Source organism: Anguilla rostrata, chromosome 3 (assembly GCF_018555375.3).
Source record: "Anguilla rostrata isolate EN2019 chromosome 3, ASM1855537v3, whole genome shotgun sequence".
NCBI classification, from domain to species: domain Eukaryota; kingdom Metazoa; phylum Chordata; class Actinopteri; order Anguilliformes; family Anguillidae; genus Anguilla; species Anguilla rostrata.
In genome coordinates this window covers 37,513,614-37,528,673 of record NC_057935.1, presented here as the reverse complement: position 1 = coordinate 37,528,673, position 15,060 = coordinate 37,513,614, and the positions used below count along the sequence as shown (strand labels likewise).

At 44.4% G+C, this 15,060-nt stretch overlaps 1 protein-coding gene across 1 annotated transcript in view; it reads left to right on the top strand.

Annotated features, from left to right (window-relative positions):
• psmd14 (proteasome 26S subunit, non-ATPase 14) overlaps positions 1–15,060 on the top strand; it is a 30,998-nt gene that overhangs the window by 13,680 nt on the left and 2,258 nt on the right. The window contains exons 4-7 of the mRNA XM_064327391.1: positions 4,960–5,079; positions 5,463–5,533; positions 6,216–6,366; positions 13,937–14,044. Of these exons, the coding sequence (XP_064183461.1) occupies positions 4,960–5,079; positions 5,463–5,533; positions 6,216–6,366; positions 13,937–14,044 (450 nt within the window). The remainder of the gene's footprint in view (positions 1–4,959; positions 5,080–5,462; positions 5,534–6,215; positions 6,367–13,936; positions 14,045–15,060) is intronic.

The window sequence follows — 15,060 nt, the reverse complement described above, 5'->3', positions numbered from 1 at the left end:
GTGCAGAAGGGCATCTCTGAATGAACAGTGTGTCAAACCTTGAATCCAATGGCTTTCAGTAGCTGTAGACCAAGCCAGGTTCACTCTTATCATCTAAGAACAAGAAAATGAGGCTACAATGGGCACGTGATTACCAAAACTGGATGATTGAAGATTGAAGAAACATTGCCTGGTCTGATGAATCTCAATTTGTGCTGCAACATGCAGAATTTAGGATAGGGTTTGAAATTAACGTGAACATGACATTACATGAAATTAACATGACAGTGACTTCAGTTTGCGCCAATGGTCTGCACAGTCCCCAGGTCATCTTTGGGATGAGGTGGAATGGGAGGTTTGCAGCAGGAATGTGTGACCAAAAATGAGCAGGAACTACGAGTTGCCATTGAGAGCACATGGAACAGAATCCCGTAAGAATGTTTCCAGCACCTTGTTGAATCCATGCCATGATGAATATTTCTCACTGTTCTGGGGTACACCCATCTACTCGGTGCTAGATAGCTGTACCTAATAAAGTGGCCACTGAGTGTATATTCGGTGTTATTATCAGTGATGCAGGAGCAAGCGTTAAACCAAAACGAGTTTCTTATAAAAAAATAAACCACCATCTGTAACTGTGTTCATATCAGTTCAGTGAATTGGGAGAATGCTTTGGAAGGAGTGGCACAATGGGGGAAAAAAATACCTTTTTTAGGAAATAAACAACAACAAAAAAAAAACATGCGTTTTCAGGCTTTTCTCAATGTATTTATTCATTCACAGTGCCAGAAGCAGTTTGCAGTCAGCAGAGGTAGTCAGAAGCCGTCTGTGCATCTGAAGACCACTGCTTTCCCTTTAATGTTCCCTTACTGAAGCCTAACTTGCTTTTATTGGTCAGTAGCTTTCTGCTTCACCGTAATTGATGCAATAATATACATTCTCTATGACAAATTCAAAAGACAAATTTTGTGTTTTGAATATTTTAAGTATTTTTTATGGCTACTAAAGAGCCTGTAGTTGTGCAAGTATCCATTTAAAAATAAGGTAATACAAGTAACCGTTCAAATACATGATTCTAAATAAAATGGTTTATTTTGAGTTTAGTTTACTACATTTAGTACATTTCAGAGTTCTTAATGAGCCCCTTTCCCATGGGGGTTGTATCTCTGTAATTTGAAGAATGGTGGTACATTTAGAATGGTCTGGGAAAGAGATCCATTAATTGGTGTTGCTAATCTAATTTAAATTTTGTGCTTCTGAAAGCATTTCTCGGGCTTGTTTACTTTACTGTGCATGCTTCCTACTACAGTTGTATTGTTGTAATATTGTAAAATATGTGCTTCTGCAAAAAAAATATCACTTAAGATGCCAATACATGTTCAAATACCAAATGAACCACATGGTTCAGCGACTTGGAAGGTTCTGAGAGGACATTTTGGCATTTTGCTGCTTCAAGCATGCTGCCTGTCGTTTACCGAGACTCTCATTGTTCTTGGACCTTAATGCTAACCATGCTAGCCATTGCCTTTTGGTGGATGTATATATTATTGTAATTTTCAGAAAAACGTCTTTGGGGACAGTGCACACTGTAATAATAGGCCAAATATGTATTTGCCTTGATTTTGTGTCAACTATTGTTTTAAACCAATAAGTAATATAATATTTGAACAATGAAATTCAAGGTTATTTTGATGACTAACCAACCCCCCCCCTCCACCCCCCAAATGACCAAGGAGCTAGTTGCACTTTAGTGCCACTATATTTATTAATAATTCACAATGAGGACACAGATAATACTTCGCAATTTATTGCAATCAGATGTGTCTGATCTCCAGTACTTCATGAGTTTGAGCCCATCTTCCACCAAAATGTAAAACTAATATTAAGTTTTGCATTTTTTAAAAATGTAATACTTTAAGAGACGTTTTTCAGTGCTCTACCGGGGGAATAGCACTATGTTGCCTAAAAAACTGGAGAACCAAAATGCTGTATGTAAATACTGGTGGATATAAAAGCATATTATATAAAAAAAATATTTTGTAATTGGTGTATGCATAATACAGCAAAAAATAACATTTTTAGTATGTCTTTGTAATTTAGTGATTTATAAAATAAGTTTATGAATTTACAATGGGTTTCAGTGCCAACTTTGATTTGCTCAGTAGAAACTCATATCATGGGAGATATTTATGGAGTTGTCATCTTGAAATATGAAAATATCTGCAGCTCATTTATACAGTTGGTTTCCATTAGAGAAATTTGGGTTAGGTTTGCTGCACTCAAATTGCTCTCTGGGGACAATAAAGATGTACTGAACTGACCCACCAATGTCTTTACCCAAATAACCTGTCCTCTGTTGCCCTGAAATTACAGCCATTGAGAAATTTATTTAAAGTGTAATAAAATTATTTGCTTGAGAGGTGTAATTTTGATGCTGTCCACACCTCATTAACCCTCTCATACACATAGACTGATAATATTTTGAAATTGCTCAGTATGCTAGCAGAACATTTTCATCTAATGGAATTTCATATCCATTTGGACACAAAATACCATGAGATAAAATGGTCATTTGCATTTAATTAATCAAGCCACTTTTCTCACTTAGATAATTTAATGCTTAATGTTAGCCAGATATCCAGTTGTGCCCTTCAGAGACTGATTTCAATTGCAAGTTCATTTTACTTTCAGCAACACTGAAGGATTAGTAAAGTATAGCCACAGCAGTGGCCAACATTTTTGGCAGTTAGGGTTTCATGTATTTGGTGAAGAAATATAGCATTTTTTTTTGTAGTGTCGATTCATGAGTAAACTTTTGCAAAGGAAAATGTTTGAAAAATGGGTTCTTTGCAGTTGTATTGAAAAATGTGGGCACCCCTGCTCAAAGTGCATGTTACTATGAATCTCTGAATGAACAGAAGCTGACCCTGCCTCTACGTGACAGAAAATTAAACGTGACATCTTTCTGCAAATTTAAATGCCTGATTACTATTTATCTGCATTTATTACAGATTCAAAATAATTAGCTAAAGTGAACGTGGCATGTGCAAAAGTTTGGGCACCCTGTCGGTTCGTACTTAGTAACACCTCCTTTGGCAGATCTATAACAGCTTCCAAATATTTCCTGTAGCCAGCTAAGTCTCTGTTCTAGCTTTTGGAAGATTTTCCCACTCTTCCTTGCAGAAAATCTTTGCTCATAAATATTCTAGGTGTCCTTGCATGCTCTGCATGCTTGAGATCTCCCCACAGACTTTCAATCAGGGGACTGTGATATCCCTGCCAGAACCTTAATGTTTTGTGAGGGGTGGGAGGGGCAGATACCAGGTTTTAGGGGTAAAATGTCTTGGTACTTCATAGAGTTCATAATTTAATTGACCTCAACCAGAGTTCTGGGACCCATAGATGCAAAACAACCTCATAATATCAAAGTTTATATTCACCATTTCGATCAGGGGGACCAAAACTTTGTATACGACTGTATATTCACACTTCCAAATTTGAGCGCATTCGAAGTATATGACGCATGTTTACACTGAACTTTTAAAGTATTTTTAAGTGCTTCCGTATGTGTACAGTGTAATAATGTAGGCCTATACTATTTGGCAAGTAAGAATTTATTTAATTGAAATTCTTTCACGATAGATTTCGTGTTCAGCAATTAACTACCATTGCTGGGTAATAAAATGTTAACTGGCTACCAATTTTTATTTTTTGACTTGAGTAGAGCAAGTGCTGAACTCTGTATAGGTACCAAGGCTGGCTAGCTAAGTAGATGCCCAACTGAGCCAGGCAGCTATCTCATTAGCCAGCTTTCGTTATCCTGCTCACCATTTTCTGCAAGAATTTCAAGTTTTGCTGTAATTGCCTTAAATTTGTCTGCTGTGCTCTACCAAACGTTCCGAGCACCACTTGTATTCCCCCTTTGCATAAGTTGGTGTCACAGGAAATACAGCTGCTAGCATTTGTTATTTGTGTAGCAATTAAGTGCACTGCAAATTTTCATCACCTCATGGAACTGTACTGTTAGTGTCCGTTACTAAGGGCCTGGGACCTCAGGGGTGTCCAAATTCTTTCGCTAATTAGAGCCATAAGTTAAACGAACTATTTCATTTCTGTACTAGAAAGGTTTTTTAAATCCCTATAGAAAGTTTGAGTTTTTTATTTTGTGTGTATGAGGTTGGTGTCTTGCTCTTCTGTTTATTTAAGAATGTCTTTATGCCACTTCTTGATGCAACTTTTAAATACTGTTTTTAACCAAAATTGCTGTTATTGAAATTGGACTGACACTTTTTTCATTTTTTACACTTATATTTTTTTCTGTTACTATAACTCACATTAATAGTGTCTTAAATATCCATTAATGTGATCTAAATAATTTTTTTAACTAAATATTGGTGCCCAGCATGGGACTAAACACATCCAATTCCCACCGTAATTTGTGATTTCAAATGAACTGTCGCACACTCTCCAGAGAGCAGGGAGCCACTGATCCCTGACCGACCGAAACCTCCCTCACCCCGGGGTGATGCAATCGGCAGTTACGCATTGCCCTGCGGTGCCGCCGGCCACAGTCGGCACTGGCGCAGTCCGGATTCGAGACCGTCGAGCCACCGCACGTCGGCTTAACGCAGTGAGCCACCCAGCATCGGGGCTCATTGTGATTATTTACCTAATGCGTCGTAAGGATCAGATTCTTTCAAACTGCTCTGTCTTTTAGCTTCCAGCAACACGTTTGAGCAACTCACGATCGCATCGGCAACCTCTGAATCTCGAGTGTTGCTCAAATATTTGAGAACAATGTCAGTTTTTATTTCTCAAAGTTGCAGTGTGGCCTAAGTCACCCTGCATAAAAGCATCTGCTGAATGACAACGATGTGACTATGATAATAAATAATAGTAGCAATTGTGTTTGCACTTGTCACTCCCGGTTGTTGTGAAGTGAATGCGTTTTTATGTTCACGGGCTGCTCCTTGTGTTTAGATGCTGAAACACGGACGTGCTGGCGTACCAATGGAAGTCATGGGCCTGATGTTGGGTGAATTCGTTGATGATTACACCGTGCGAGTGATCGACGTGTTTGCTATGCCTCAATCAGGAACAGTAAGTGACTGCTAAATGATCCATACCGATGGCCATTTGAGAGCATGTGCAGTTCAAAGATATCAAGTACATTTTGGGGGAAAGTAAGTTCACTGTAAAGAATGTGTAAGCCAGACTCCAATATGTCTATATCTCCAATTGTTATTGCCTCAATTTTTTATTCCAGAATAATGTATTAACATGTTTTCCCTTCTGTTTGGTGATTTGAATTTGGATAAACTTCTTAATGTTATACATTTAGGCTTACCATGGTTCCATGTTACAAAGAGTTTGACCAATAAATAAATGACATTTTTGAAAGGAAATGTGATACAGGTTCGTAGATGTTTGTGTGTTCATCCCCGTGTTAAATGTACCGTGTAATCGAGGTCTGTCTTTGACAGGGTGTCAGCGTGGAGGCCGTAGACCCCGTCTTCCAGGCTAAAATGTTGGACATGCTGAAGCAAACCGGAAGGTAAAATCCGAAAAATTCCCGACTTCGTCGGTCTCGTGATTATTTTTTTGCGTTCCCAAACAGGGAGTTTGTGGGTTTGGGTCCTGAGGCAGAAAGCGGCGCGTTCCCGGCCCCTTTCCGAGGCCGCTAAAACCGCCGTTTTTCCGCGGCCGCCTCCTCGCGCCGTCTCCGAGCCTTTCGCCGCTCGTCACCCCCGCTCTCCGACCGCCTTTATTGTGGGGCGCGGCGGCCGCTATACGCGAACGGGGAGCGAGTTCTCAGCGGCGCGGGGGAAATTGCCGCGCCGTCGCAAATTGCCTCTTGATGGACTGCTTTAGCCCCCGCCGCCGGATTAATTGATAATTGAAAGGGGTCGGTGCTCGGTCTGAAGTGCTGAAAGGGTAAAGCCGTCAGAGCCGAGGAGTGGGAACAGGGTGCTATCGAGCTTTTTCCCGCGCTAAAGCACGTCCCCCCTTAATGGTAACACTCCCTTTTTTCCCCCCCGTTCGTCTTAATATTTTCACCACAGCATGCACGTTTCTATTTTCTTCGTTGGGGGCCCCCGCGACGGTTCGTACCCTGCCTTTTCCTTCCGGCGCCAGCGGTACAGTACGTCTCCGTTCGTAACCCAGAGCGCGTAACGAGCTCGCTTTGGCGACGGGTGACGGCGCTCTCATTCCTCGCCGCTCCCCTTGTCTCGCAGGCCCGAGATGGTGGTGGGCTGGTACCACAGCCACCCCGGCTTCGGCTGCTGGCTGTCCGGAGTGGACATCAACACCCAGCAGAGCTTCGAGGCGCTGTCGGAGCGAGCCGTCGCCGTGGTGGTGGACCCCATCCAGAGCGTCAAGGGAAAGGTAACCTCGCCCAGTCCGTCCTCTCTTCCTCCACAGAGCTATACAGGCTTCGGGCTGTGCGAACTCACGCGTTAATGCAAAGTCTTAAAGGCCTTTATTTCGGTGCTGCGTAGTGCAAAATCGCTTACGGTGTTACGCGGCAAAAAAATAAATAAATGAAAGTTCCAACTTCGTCATTATTTCTGTGTTTAAAGCCAAAGGCGGTATCTGTGTCTGTCAGAAAATTTGAGTATCCACGTCACTCGATGGTTAAATAATTTTTTTTGTGGGCCATTTCTCCAAAAAGCCTTATGCTTGATTTCCCCTCTACATAGATGTGTTTATACAATAGCGACGTTGGGATGTTTCGGATTTCATTGTGTGCGTTCGTCGAAAATGCACGCCAACCGGCGACAAACGCGGCATAAAATTGTTTAACTTTGCATCAACTTTTGAGTGGAGTCCCCCCCCCCACCCCACCCCCACCCTTTTTTTTTTCTCCGAAATGATTGTTAACCTTTAATTTCATTTCTCCCCTTCGCCTGGTCGCATGTCCTCCTGTATTTGGTTCCTGGCCCCATATGCCACTTTCCTATTTCCTGCCTGCAGACAGCAGGGAGCAGCTCTATTATCACCTTCTCAGAGCTGTCTGTAAATGTGAGAGGCAATTCGATTTCACTTGGCCATGGGGAGGAGGAAAGAGGAAATGCAGCACAACACAAGAGAAATTGGCTCCGAGCTCCCCGTATCGGAGCAAGGCTGCGGGGTAGCTGTGTGTTCCTGCACGTTTCGCCCAGGAATTATCCGACCGCTTCTTAAACCAGACGCGCCTCTCGTTTTCGAGGCACGCGCCGGTCCAAATGTACAACAATGACTTTTTTTTTTCCCTCCCTCTCTCTCTCTCGCTCGCTCTCTCGGCTGAAAATTGCAAATTGGCGTAGTTTAGGCGTGCGGCACTTGATTGCCGAGCCGCCGGCGTTTGTTTTGTCCGTTTAGGCTTCGCGCACGCGAAATATTGACGGAAAACGATGTCGCGATTCCGCCGAGACTCGCGGTGGAACGTACGGGAGACGTTTCCCCCCCCCCCCCACACCATCCCCACCCCCTCCTCCCCGTTCGTCTCGTTCGGCCATTTTGCCCGCTGGGTGTACGCCCCTATTTGGCAGTTCCTCGCCTTTTTCGGGTTTCGTCGGGGCTTTTATCGGCGGATTCGGCGTTAGAGCGGAGAAGAGATTTCCGAGCGCGTCGCCCCGCCATGAATTAAACATGAGCCGAAAGCAAGCATCCGTGGGCCCGACTTTTTCGCACTGCATTCTCAATGAGTGGCACGTTGGCCTGCCGTGGCTGCCTGCTAGTTTAATTGAGATTATAATCGGGTAACATGGCAGCCGCCTGTTTTCTCTGTTTATTTATTTATTTATTTTATTTTTTTTTCATATTTCCTTTCTTTATTGTGGTGTAGTTTCCTGCACGAAATGTCAGCATTTGTTTACCACGCCGAGAGGAATCGGTTTCGCAGCACAACACGTACGCGAATTGCGAATTGGTGAACTGTCACCCATATGTTCTTTTTTACGATCTTTACCTGCGGAATTATTAACGCCCGACACTGTCGGAATGAGATCGATTTAACTGGCGCGTCGGATCGTACGCGGAAATTCGCGTTCGGATATTCGCAGGCTTTCAGAAATCGCTGGCTTATTTTGATTTCAACATAAAATTACCGTTAGTGGTTATTAGCTTGTATTTTATGGTGAAGTCGGAGCTAGTGGAATTGCAATGCTCTTTTTCTTCATTTTGGCCTAAGCTTCCTATGCAGATTTCAAAGCTGTAGCAGTGTCTGAGTTGTGTGAGAAACAGTGTGCCATTCTGACCTTCTTGCAGAGAAGTGCTGAAGACGGCTGACAGAGAGAGAGAGAGATTTTTTTTATGTGGAAAATCTCTAAGGAGAGCAGAGGAGAAGAGCGCGCACTTTGTGGCGTCGCTCTTCTTAAGCTAAAATTGATGTTTTATAAATAATTTCAACGTTACAAACATCAAAAACCCGCAATCACGGCGACTCACAGATATTCATTTGGCATAAGTCAGTTTCTCTTTCGCGTGCTTTTCATCAGAAATGGCCGGAAAAGTACGGTTTCCCTGAATTTTTTATGCCGTGGGCTTGCTGGGGGACAGTGGCTGATGTTCTTCACTTGCAGATGTCTGATAGCGCATGGCAGCAGAAGTAACAAAATGGTCGCAAAACCCCTGCTGCACTCCGAGGGTCACCCCGCGCGTTTAATATTTAAACGGACTAGCGACAAAACCAAACAGTCGATAACAGGTCAGTTGCAGGTGATAAAAGTTTTTTAAGACGGGACATTAGCCCTTTTCTTCAGTCTGCGATTTCTGACATTATATCCTCGCAGTTTTAACGGAAAATAATACGCGTCGGGGATGCCGTTTGCTAAGAGGAGGTCGCGGCGTAACCACGTGCGCGTGTTTTACCTGCTCATGATGACGTGTTCACTCGTGATCTGACAGGTCGCATTGCGCTGAGTATAATTTCACAGCATTATTTAACACTCGAGTCTTTTAATGTTCTCATGTCATTGCGGGCCGATTTTTCATAAAAAAGACACCAGGTGATTGTGTAGGCTCGCACGTCGGTTATGAAATTATGAGATATTCCGTGGCAAAATACTGGTGTTTCTTCCAGCAGACCCAGAACCTTGAACTCATTAGTGATTCAGTGATTTAACGAAGCTACTAAGAATGGGAGAAACAACACGTGCCGATTATTTGCAATCTATTTATTTTGACAGAATTTATAGGATTTCACTGTGTGTTACTATGGCTAGCATAAACAATAGAAAATACAAAGTACAGTTAAATGGTTTACAAAAAAGACCGTATCCACATTATTTCTAGGAGCTTGCTAGCTTGTATAATGGTGGGACATGAGTACAGTTTTTTTTTTTCAAATGTTAAAACTCATTAGCTTGTCTAGAACACCCAGTTCCTTGCCCATAAATGAAATTTTATGAATGGAACACACTGTGTGTAACATGTTTACATATTATTTTCACAGATAAAATTATCAGAGTCAGCAAGCTCGTCAGGCCTTGTATCCATACGTTACTTTACTGGCTGTGCAAATTTAATCGAACAGAATACCATTACAATCCAGCTTTTTGCTTATTTTAATAATGAAATGTTACGTTAATGTTATTTGCTACGAAACCCCATAATTGTATTTAAAAAAAGGTTTGATTATTTCGCTGAACAAAAAAGGAAAATACTGTATATAAAGGCTTCCACGTTCCCAGTGTTCTTCCCCACTTTAAAACCCATAAACATTAACTAGCTGCCAAGCGCAAATATGGTCATGAGCTCAACGTAGACGCGGCCCGTGACTGCGTTAGACGGCGAAAATGCGATTCCTCGTCATTCCGAAACTATCGATATTTCGTAAGCGTCCCTCAAGCTCGGGTCGTCGCGGTGGGTCGCCCAGCTGTCGGGAGCAGGCTGAACGCTCGACCTCTGGTTTCCAGAACGTTCTGCGGCCCGGGCTGAACGGGGAGCTCCGCGCCGCTGCCGCCGGCGACGCCGCTGCCGGTGAAAGGCCGGCCCGCTCCCACGCGTCCCCACTCCTGGAGATCCGCTGCGTGCCAGACCCTTCCGCGCGCTCCTCCGCATGCATTATGCAGACGCCGGGGTCGTGCGAGCGCTAACCGCCGTCGACTCTGAACTCGTCAGAGACACGGGCGGAAGACCAGATTCGTGTCACCGCTCCCTTCTGCTTTACATCGGTTGGATTTTTCTTCCCCCCCTGATTTATATCGTTTGTGATTAGTGCATGTGTACATATCACTTAGTTCCATTGTTTCTCCCCCTGAAGAGCGTGTTCGATCCTCCTCGCGGCGCCTCGTTTGGTGCTCTAAGTCTTACATAATTCAGAGTTGCCTCGCGGGTTCGGCTTTTTTGACGCGGCGTCGTGTTTCTTTTTTTTCCCGCGCGGCTTTTCCGAACCTGCGGATCCCGGCGACCGTTCGCCCGGCGCCTCGCCTTTAGCCGCGCGCTAATAAGGAAGGGCGGCCGAGCGGTCTAGAGAAAAAGACAGCAGGAAAAACACATGGAAATAAGATTGAGCCCAGCACTGCGCTTCTGTTTTGATCCGGGAGCTAAGCGCAGGCGAAAATGCTGTCGCAGTACCAGGACGCGAGCCGAGCAGTAGTGGAGGGAGGACATAGTAGCGACTTAGTAGCGGCTCGCGCTCTCTCTCGTGTTCGGAGCGCTAAGCGGGTACGCCGAGCTCCCGGCGCTGCCGTTCCTTTAAATAAAAAGACTGAGGACTGTCAGTCGCGGCTGTTCGCCGGGCGAAAGGAAACCGAAGCGCAGACGTCGGAAAACGTTGTTTTTGTGGGAAGCCTTTATTTACAATCACGTCCCTTTTTTTAGCCGAGCCCTTAATAGTCCCCGTTACAATATAGTTGTGCAGGTGTGAATGTGTGATTAGTCTGAAAAGAGATGTCCGCGAATCTACGCTGCAGTAAGAGGGGAGAGGGAGAGGAAGGGAGAAAAAAAAAAAAAAAAAACATATTCTAACGGGATGCGGCTGGTTTTTCTACCGTGTTACGCTTAGTTTGTAATTAGTCTCTCTGGGCATAGGACCAGGTGGAAATGTTGCAATCGCCTGTGACTGTACAGCGCTTCACCACCGCCGGCTGTAACGCTGCGGTGTGTAAAAACCCTGCTCCAGCCTGGCTGCCCGTTTTTCGGGCTGTGGGGGAGTCGGTGGCAGAATGATCAACGCGTTTAAGGCCCTTTGATTTGTGCTCCACAGGTGATGCCCACTGTCGCGAGAGCAAGGTTTCATATTAACTGCCTCACTCGATACATTACCCTTTCTCGCCCCTTTAATCCAAGGCTCGTTTTTTTTTTATTGTAGCCATTAGGTTCGCTTATCGTCGAATTTCTTTGAGCTCAGCCGGATTTAAGATTCGATTTTATTCCGAATGTACGCATGAAGCGGTCGAGCGGAATTGCGCATTGAAGTCTTTTCATTTCGGGTAGGCAGTGATATGAGCACTGTGCGCTGGTATTATGTTTCTACATTTTTCTTACACAACATTAGGCTTAGCGCTCACCACATGACCAGATGTCTGATAGTTGGCACAATTGAATTTTTTAAAAAAAGTTTTAATATAAAAAGGGGGCACAAGAGTTTAATTTTACTTAATGTGGCAGCCAGCTCCACTGGGAGGGAAAAAAATTGCTTGCAATGAGTTTGAAACCCAACCAAACTTTTGTAAATGATTAGATGCTGGAAAATATAAATAATGAATGACTCACCAAAGAGTGCAAGAAATAGGAATTTGTATTTTGCTTGAATTTTGTCACTTAGGAGAGCCTTGTATTTGTTTTTAACCTGCAAATGAACTGGCACAAAAAAAGCTAAGTGTTCAAGGCATTAAATCCACACCACTAAAAGGAACAGCAAAGTTGTGATACAGTGCGCTCACTGTAACAAAGCACTTCTTTTGTGAGTAAAAAAAAAAACTGTTACATCTTTCCAACGATTACTGCACATTTTTAAACACTTTCTTAAATTAATATTTACAAGATTAAAAATCTTCCCCACAGAGAGTAGATATCTATATCTGAGTGCGTAGACAATTGGATTTCTATTGCTGTCAGTGTGGTTAGCCTTATGTAGTATGCTTGTTCATCAGGCTAATTTATGCCATTTTTCTTACTTCTGTATATCGGTTATTTGATGGCACGTAAGTAGCATTGTAATCATTACTGCGATGTGAGGTTCTGTAATGGCTTGGATTATGTTGGTTGATGAGCATGCGCGTACGAGAAACGCACAATGAATAATTACCACTTCTGAGTTCCATAATAATGCACATGAATATCAATGTATTTTTCAGATTTTAATTATTATTAATTATTTAATGGCTGCATTTCAGATTTGTAGATGCAGGATAATATTCAGCTGCTTTTCTTTCTCTTAATAATGCGTGCATCATCATCAAGACTCGGGCGGATTAGCGGTTTGAGAACTGCCAGATTCCATCCATGCCTTAAAGTCTCCTGAGTTGAAGACCATAAAGCCTAAATTTTGCGTTGTCACACTGATTCTGGACAACGGTCCGGAACGAGCCATTTCCGTGGAAGAAATTAGAGACCGCAATCACGGTCGAAATGACCGACTCCGTAGGGCACTGTCAGTTTGCGACGAATTTCGTCGCACGGATTGCGGAAAGCATTGTTTGTCGCGTGCGTTTTTTTTCTCTACCCGGCTCAAAGGCAGGACCGCCAAAGAGCCCCAGCGGCAGGGTTGAAACAATGTGAGCGACCGCGACCGCACGCGTGCGCGAGAGAGAGAGAGAGGCCGTGGAACGAGGCGCGAGGCTGATAAGTAAGGGGAGATCCTTCTCGGCGACGGCGGGGGTGTTGATCCGTGGAGCGTTGGCTAATAAGGGTTTAAAAGCCACAACCGTACGGGCGGCTCTCTGAAGACCCGCGGGCCCGTCTGTCAGCCGGAGTGCAGCCTGATTCTCTCTGACAGTGAGTATCCACAGGGGTCAGGAGCCTGGATTAAATTCCTGCCCACAGATTTGAGCGCATGCACAATTAGGCTCATTTATCCGCCGCGTGTATAAACACAACAGCCTCCCAAAATGTATAAAAATTGCCGCGAGGTTTTTATTCGAGCTTATTTTAAAAAAAGAAAATTTTTCGAATCGCTTTCGTTTTTTTTAAAACGCGGTTTCCGATGCGACATCTAGCAAACAACATATAAATAACTTAAGGGCCATTTCCAATGCGCCCCTCCATGAAATTTTTAGTGGGGCTGTAATATAAGCCACTACCTGTCACGAACGGCGGGGTAACCTTGGCCGCGCTCTCTCTCTCTCTCTCTCTCTCTCGTCTCGGCCTATATTAGCGCTCTGACAGGGCCGTGTTTATCCATCTGACACCAGAGAAGCTATTTCGTAGTCAGGAAGCGCAATAGCATCTGACTGGGGCGGCGCTCGGGCCCGGCGTCCTCGCCGGCTCTAATCTTGTTGTCATCTCGTGTGCGGCGATCGCATCATCGATGTGACAGTGCCGGGCATTAGGTAGAGTCCCCAGCGCCGGTGCTCACTTTCAGGCGCTCGCCGGCGGTCACGCCGCCGAGCGGATCAAACCCGGCGAGCGGGGGGGATGAGTCGCCCTTTCCGAAGGGTCTGCGGCGTTCGGCGAGAGCCCCTTTTCTCCCAAACTTTCTGTTTAATCACCCCCACCCCCAGTGAGGACATTAATAAGTGAATGAAGAGGTATAGTAAAATCTTCATTCTTCTCTCTGGTCTGAGTAATGGTTTGTTCCACAGAAGGATCAGCAGGATTCTCTTATTTCTAATTATTACCGAAGAACTGCTGGCGGGCAGCCAGAGGCAGATGTGCAGGTGCAGAGTCTGTGGCCCCCTCTCTCTCTCTCTTTCTCTCTCTCTCACCCTCTCTTTCTTTCTCTCTCTATCTTTCCATCTCTCTCCCCTTCTCTTTCTCTCTCTCTCTGTCTCTCCCCCCCCCTCTCTGACGCTTTGCCCTGTCGTTGCAGGTCGTTATCGACGCCTTCAGGCTGATCAATGCCAACATGATGGTCTTGGGCCATGAGCCAAGGCAGACGACTTCCAACCTGGGCCATTTGAACAAGCCCTCCATCCAGGTAAACGTGTGGGTTGGACATGGAAGGTCGTTGCTTCCATTTCGTGCATTTTGTGAATGGTTCCAACTTTCTTAAATGTTTTTTTAAAGTGTAAATTTAAAAAAAGATCTATTCTGAATAATATGCTGATTTTTGTATGAATTAACAATTGAATTGCCGAGTTTACACATTTCAATTTTTTAGGAAGTAGGAAATATTTTAGAGTGGTGTAATTGTACATATTGACCTAGCACCCACATTAAGTCATTACAGCGTGTTTATAAGGGCAGCTTGATAGGGCTGTAGCTCCCCGCCACATGCGCTAACTCCCCGGAGGCTGGACCGCCTCGCTGTTGATAGCCACACGTGTTCTTCTGCGATTCAGGTCTCAGACCAGGCTAATAACCGTAGCGCAGCGCAGCTAACGCAGAAAACACAAACAACAAAAAGCTGCACGGGGACAGGCAGCGCAGAACGTTTTTTGTTCCACAAGCGGTTAAAAGGAAAAAGGCTAGCCCCTGTTTGCTTGTTAAAGCGACGAAATGAAAGTGAGGTATAATCCCGTAATGAGGAGGAAATGGTCCTGCCTCTTGATTGGGCGGAGGCAAGTCCGTGCTTGTACGCTCGGGGAGAACAGATTACTGGACCTTATTGCATCGCCGTAATGACCTCTCTCGTTAGCCTCACAGACGCAAGCCCCTTCATTAGAACACAAACACCTCCACCTTTCCGTACAGCCCGAGCGACGCAACTCTCGGATTCACAGCCTTCTGCACACATTTAGGAGGGGGAAGACTCGCATTGTTTACAGTTTTATTATAATAGAGTTTAATACGAGTAAAAAATAAATAAATAAATAAATAAATAAATAAAAAGCAATATGTTTACGTGTCCGTGGTGAGAATTGGTTGTTCCTTCTGCCATTGTTTTCGCAAGTACTAATGCTTTCAGTCATCCGAAGGTTAACTGACTTTTACAGTGTCGGCAAATTGTCACCGGCTGTTGTGAAATAGTGGTGTTCTCGGGACCGCGGTTCG